The 6,917-nt window shown below is 38.4% G+C and overlaps 1 protein-coding gene across 1 annotated transcript in view; it reads left to right on the forward strand.

The window, feature by feature from the left end:
• Positions 1-727: 727 nt before the first annotated feature.
• LOC104461148 (lysine-specific histone demethylase 1A-like) overlaps positions 728-6,917 on the forward strand; it is an 18,979-nt gene continuing 12,789 nt past the window's right edge. The window contains exons 1-4 of the mRNA XM_010072625.1: positions 728-857; positions 3,904-3,982; positions 4,974-5,066; positions 5,835-5,941. Of these exons, the coding sequence (XP_010070927.1) occupies positions 768-857; positions 3,904-3,982; positions 4,974-5,066; positions 5,835-5,941 (369 nt within the window). The 5' untranslated portion in view covers positions 728-767. The remainder of the gene's footprint in view (positions 858-3,903; positions 3,983-4,973; positions 5,067-5,834; positions 5,942-6,917) is intronic.

Genomic DNA, 6,917 nt, shown 5'->3' on the forward strand with positions numbered 1-6,917 from the left:
TTCCAACCTTAATGATTCTATGATTAATGCACCTTTCTATGATTTAAAAGGAAAAGTCAGAAATCTGTAGTTGTTGATTGTAGGCAGTGCTTGGGGAGGGTGCAGAGGAAAAGCATAAGTTGGATTGTCTTCCATTGCACTGCCTGTTGCGAGTATATAAAATATGCAAAAGGAGAGGTTAAGATGGGTTCCTCTAGTTGGAGGAGTTCAGTGCAAATGAAACCCTGAAAAGCGGGTGAGAAGGGACTGCAGGCATTGTGCTTGTATCTTACAGATCTTTTGGCTTTGAATGGGTTCCAGAATGTTTTTCTGGTAGAAACTGGAAACCACATAAATGAAGGATGGCATCTAAAGCAGTAATGTTTTATTGACATTACATTATATATGTATGGTATATATATTATATATTATGTAGATTTGTACTCCTGCTCCCCTTATTTTTCAGTTTTGGTTGTTTTTTGGTTTGGTTTGTTGTGTCCTCCCCCCCCGCCATAGTATAACTTTTTCATTAACCCTAGATTATACCTATAATTCAAAGAACTGTTGTGTTGAGAAGCTGCATTTTTTGCGGAAATAAATAAAAGGACTGAATGAAAGCATGACATGAAATTGGCCACTATGTCACCTCATGGCTAGACGCACTGTCTAGGAAGGGTAGTGTAAAAATACTTACTTAGCAATTCCTTTTGCAGTGCCTAAAGACAACTTGTCTTTTTATTATAGGTGTGGAGGGTGCAGCTTTCCAGAGTAGACTTCCACACGACCGTATGACATCCCAAGAAGCTGCCTGCTTCCCTGATATAATCAGTGGGCCACAGCAGACTCAGAAGGTGTTTCTGTACATCAGGAACCGCACCGTAAGTTTATTGTAAAAGTATTGATGAAAAAGGGTAGGATGTTCATGTGCTTGGCAAAGACTTTTTGTCAGTTATCACGTCTAAGAGTTGGTAGATTTTTTGGTTTTCAGATGGAGGGGTTTCATTTCTGGCATCCTGTCATGCTCTAAGTTGCTAGTTAAGGTGTTACCCAGTTCTTGATTTGGGCAATGCTGTAAGACAGCATAAAGAATCTGTAGTATACTATGGTTATAACAACCATCAAAACTACTTGATTCAGCTAATACAGCTTTTTAAAAGTAAACAAACAGAAAGCTGGTGCAAATGTTCTGTTATTTGATCTCAGCTTAAAGAAGTCTCTGTAGAATACTTAAAAAATAATTTTCAGTCAAGTACCTTGTTGCTTAGAATAAGGCAAACCTCTTGGCTTTTATTTTTTTACTTTGCTTAGCATTCAGTTGCTATAGTACTGAGACATCAAACCAGTCATGTGGCTTATGCTCAGAACAGAACCGTTTGCTAGCTTTGGTTTCATGGAAGAAATTGTAATGTTGAAAAAATGAAACTCTGCTTTTGTATGTTGGTACCATTTCTGATCAATTCAAAACTTCCATGCAATTTAAAATACAGAAAGAAGGGTCAATATTCAAATAATTCGTTGGGGAGTTCATTCACTTGAGTTCAGGCAAGCATGCCTGAAGTTGAAACCTTTATAAAGTTAAACCGTAGTTTGCAGATGATGCTTTTAAATTGTGACAATGCTTTTAGGTTTCTCAGCACCCAAAAATGGTTTCTCGGGGCTTTCTCCTGTACTTAGAAAAGTGTGTTATAGAAAACTTAAGTCATGTTAGAAAAATTAACAGTAGGAAAGCAGGAAATATTTAGAAAATTGCTTTGTTACTGTAGTTAAGAGAGAAAACACTTTATGCACCATTCACTTTTTTTCACAGACTTAAGATGATCAAGGGGCATCACAGTGTATTAACCATGGTAGCACCCAGTGCTTAATAACTTCTTTAAGTTATTTGATATTTATACATGGTGGACATCTTCATGCCAAGAGTGTGACTTTTACTATTCCTGTGAAATCTCCCTCTAGTTACCCAAAGTTGTAACCTTTGGAAAGTCATGAGATGTGTTTTCTTGGAAGAGAACTTAAGAAGCAGAGTAATGTAAATTCCAGTTGCGTAAGAACAGATCAAGGCAAGCCAAAAAGTTTGAAAAATAGTTTGCTCAAAATGTATAGTAAATGATCCTTTTACAGACACATTAGAAGCAGAAAAGCTTTCACTGAAACTAACAGATGAATGGGATTTAAAGGAATGCTTGGAAGGGGTGTTTGCAGGGCTGCACTAGAAAAGCTGCGTTGTTGGTCTTTGGTCCTTTTTCACTGTGGAGGAACCTCCAGAAATTCCGAAGCAGGAATTCCTTTCTGAGGAAGTCTTGAGAGAGGATCTCCTCTGGTCAGGATAGCAGAGGTTATACAGCAGGAGATAAGCAGACGGCAGTGTGGATGTAGTGCTCAGCAGAGCTCTGGAAGAGCTGTGAACTGCAGTCTGCATCCTCTTACTTACTGCTGCATGGTACCAAGGGATTTGAAAATATTGAAGAGGGTGTGAACACCCAGAGTTCCTGGAGGTCAGAGGAGTTGGACTAGTAAGTCTGTTATTTCCAATTTGCCTTGTAACAAATGGAGTCAGGAACTGCAGGGCAGTTGTGGTTTGAAGCCTTTAAAATCTTTTGAGGCCTGCACATTTCTGTGTGTTCACAGAGGGTCTAAAAATCAGAATTTGTAGAGAAGCGATCATTTGCTGCACATACAAAGTTATTTTAGGTCGTAAAATAAGGACTACCAAAACTGCAAAAAATGAAGACTTACGAGTAACTGGGTGATAACATATTGGATGAAATTAATTTTAAATGAAAGTAAACTAATGTGAATAATGGAATTAATATGTATGTACATGGAGATTTATGTATGAAAATAGAGATGATGGGCTTTGCACTCTTCAAGCTGGGAATGGAATCTTAACGTTATGGTCCATAGTACTGTGAAATGGTTAGTTCCACACTCAGAAATGGTCAGAAAGAATATTGTTAAAAATTACTTGGAAAATGAGTAAAAGAAACGACTCTGCTGAAGATTAAATTAGCCTGCCAAATTATATGCAAATTCTTTCTTAATCTTTCCTATTGATTATATTGTATGATTTCCACTTTAATTTGGTATCTTTGAGGAGCTGTGAAGGTCAGTAATGCAATTCTAGAGAAATACCAAAGTAAATTACTAATTCTGGAACGTAAAATGTGGTGCAGATGCTATGTATGACCTAGATCTAGGCACTGAACAGTAAATGTTATTTATTAACTATTGCCATCCATGCCATGAAGTAGGAGTTCTGTTGGGAAAACAGTTGTGATTCTATTAGTCTGTGTTTTTACTGGCACAAAGTGGCATAATTAATATTTCACAGGCAGCTCTTCCTGCTTGGTTTTTGAACTGTAACTGTCCTCTACATGTTCCTTGTGCATCTGTGGTCAGTGTAGTCCATGGCAGTGTCCTCTGTCAGTGAAGATGGATTAGATGATGAAATGTCTGAGATAAATAAACTTCATAAGATGACAAATACTTCTGTAGCTTTTACAAAAATAATGTGAAATTTGATGCCGAAAAGACAGATGCTGGCTGGTGTTGTGTGTAAAATTAAAGTATCGCACATATCATAATTGCCATGCAGGTGGAGGGAGGGCTGTACATAGAAACATTCTGGCAGTTCCCTTTTGTAGCTTTTGTTCTTTCAGTGCATGTTTTCTTACATGTGTCATTAGGCGGTTGCTAACTTGATGCATTTCTGTTTGCTTGAAATGGTGTAGGAAGTTAAAATGGTCTGGATTGCACCTTAAAGAACACTGAAGGTGAAGTTCAGTGCAGCTCGGATAGCACTGCCAAAGTTTGACTTGTTAGAGGGTTTCATCTCCTCTCAGTATTTGGTAACAAACAGGCATGTGGAAAGCACCTGTTTTGCATTGCTTAATATAACCTGTCTTATTGTTTGTTTAAATACAGCTGCAGCTCTGGTTGGATAACCCAAAGATTCAGTTGACATTTGAGGCAACTATCCAACAACTAGAAGCACCTTATAATAGTAAGTCAAGTCTTTTCCTGCCAAAACCGTACAGTACATGTCATTGCTATTGTTTTTCAGTTTTGGCTGGGGAAAACCTGCTCAGAATCAAGAGAGGATTTCAGATGGGTCCTTTTGTTAGTGGAGCTCTGTGAACATTCGTGTACATGGTGGGATATTGCAGTATGCTCATGTCTCGGGTTTGTTACAGATCATTTGTCTGGTAAAGAAATATATCCTTAGCAGAATTCAAAAAAGCTGTTAAGATGGGTTGCTACAGAAGCTACCTGCAAGTGAGTTCACATGCAGCTTTTAAGATTTGATACAACTTCATGGTTGTTGCAGCTGTGAGATTTTCTTAATCATAAGGTTTCTGAGAGGCATTAAAAAGGTGCATAAGACTTGAACAGACTGGCCATGATGAAAGAAGGCAGTAAAAGAGTGAGGCGTTACTGCTTGCAAAGGCTCTTCCACCATTCTCAAAAAAGATGCCGATAGACTGGAAAAGGGTGGAGGGGAGCCATAAAGAAAAAGTAATTAAAGAAGAAAATAGTGCTGAAATGAACACAGATACACTGTCAACTATTGGAAAATACTGAATTATTCTGTTCATAAAAATGAGAATTCAGCACTCCTCCAGTAGTGGGTTGGTTTATGACTGGCAAATCACATTACATACAGTTCTGTGTAAAGATCTCTGGATTTCTGCAGTCAATTTCAGAAAAGGTGTTCTTCTACACTAGATAAATAGAAGCAGCTAATGTCCTGTACAGCTTTCCAGGCAGTATTCAAAACTGCAGTATAGCATGGAAAAGCAGCATGCGGTTTCCAAAAAACTGTAACCTCAACCTTCTTCAAGAATATGGATTCTTCAGCAGGGCAGCTGGGGGTGCAGAAAGGGGTGTTCAGTGTGACTCTGCTGGGTTGCTGCTGTGACACGTTTGCTTGTGAATGTGTTTTCGGTACATATGTGCTGCTGAGCACACTGAATGATTTTCAAACAATTTTTTAGGTGATACGGTGCTCGTTCACAGAGTACACAGCTATCTGGAGCGGCATGGTCTAATCAACTTCGGTATCTACAAAAGAGTGAAGCCCCTTCCAAGTAAGAAACTTGAGAAGTGTTTCTAATTGAGTTGTTTTATGGTTCTGTGATTTGTTAGGACACGTTTTTGAGTGCTGCTTTTGGGATTGTGGTGCTGAGAAAACAAAAAAAAAGGCTGGCTATAGATCCCAGCTATAGAGGCATCTGGCTATAGATGTTCATGGTTTTTGTTTTGGCACAGAGAAGCTATGGGTTGAAGTAAACCACTTTGATAGGGAAAATGTTTGCAAATCTTCTCTAGGTGATTTGGTGACTCTCATTGTTTTAATGGTTTATCCTTGTTCCTCATTTGAGTAACAAAAGACAAACACAATGCTGTACATAAATCTGTTATATGCTGATATGATGCTTGAATTTTACAAGTGCTGAACCTGTCTTTTCTAGGTTTTATTCTTTTGGGGCAGAAAGAAATAAATCTGGGATGATTTGTCCCACAGTAATTAATAAGAATCAGTTTCTTCAAACAATTATCCTTCAGAAGTATTTTTCCTCCTGTTTTCTTCCTTGTCACAGATGTTCTACTGGTGTATTTTTCTTGTACCTATCTCACAAAAAAAAAAATAAGTGTTTTACTATATTATGTACATAATTGCTTCCATTTTCTTTTTGTGGCTATTTGTTTTGTTAAAGAGTTTGTTCTGTCAGAACTACTGATGAGAAGGTAGCTGCTTTGTGTTCTTGGTATCTCGTAAATGCGACTTTAACGTGAACGCTTACAATATCGTAGTGCATGTATTGAGCCTGTAGCTTATTTTTCCCTTTCTTTAGCCAAGAAGACTGGAAAGGTTATAATTATCGGTTCTGGAGTCTCTGGGTTGGCAGCAGCTCGCCAGTTGCAGAGTTTTGGAATGGATGTCACAGTTCTGGAAGCCAGGGTATGAATTTCTATGCTATTTTACTTCTGTATGGAAACTCCACCAGTAACCACGTTCAGTGCTAGCATCAGGCTCAGTATCCCAGCAGCACGCACAAGATGGGTAAGCTGGTGTGTAGTTATGGGCAGCTGGAATGTGTTGCTGTGCATTAAACCTGTCTCACTAGGAAAGAAGTGTATCTGTTCTCACTGAGAGCTGGCTAATGCCTTCCCAGGGGTGGACTGTATAGTCAGGTGCTAGTGTCATATCCTTATACCAGTAACAGGCCGGAATCTTCTTCCTTTCATGATTAGGAACTGATTTTTTATGGAAAGCAGGATGCCAGTATGTATTTCAGGAACTTGCCCATTAAATAGAATCATTGTTTGGAATTGCTGTACAATGTCAGGCAGGATATTTTTCTTGCACCTTTTAAGTCAACGTTAAGTCTTTCCTTGTTTATTACTATGTACTTAACAGAGGCTTTAAAGTTATATAGAGCTACATTGCACTCTGTGCAGCACAGAGCCAGCAGCATTTGCTCCCTAGCAACAAGAGCAGCTAGCAAAATTAAGAGCCTGAAATATTACTCTAATAAAAAACTTAAACAGATTATTTTAATCTGTGCTAGGAAAGTGTCAGAAGTAAATATACAAACAAAACGAAGTAAGGAAGTAAAACATAAGATAAATTCCAATTTACATGGTCAATCAATTTTTTTTATTTTAAATGAGTATCAAGCTGTTCTCCATTGATTAGATTAATAAACTTCAACTTTTTAAAAGAGGAGAATACGCTTAGGACTGGATATTAAAGAATACCTTGTTACTGGTAGAGCCATCAGCTAGGTCACACACCACAAAAATCCTAGAATCATAGAATGGTTTGGGTTGGAAGGGACCATAGAGATCACAGAGTTCCAACCCCTTGCCATGGGCAGGGACACCTCCCACTAGCCCAGGTTGCTCAAAGCCTCATCCAGCCTGGCCTTGAACCC

The sequence above is a fragment of the Pterocles gutturalis genome, unplaced genomic scaffold, assembly GCF_000699245.1.
Source record: "Pterocles gutturalis isolate BGI_N339 unplaced genomic scaffold, ASM69924v1 scaffold19952, whole genome shotgun sequence".
Lineage (NCBI taxonomy): Eukaryota > Metazoa > Chordata > Aves > Pterocliformes > Pteroclidae > Pterocles > Pterocles gutturalis.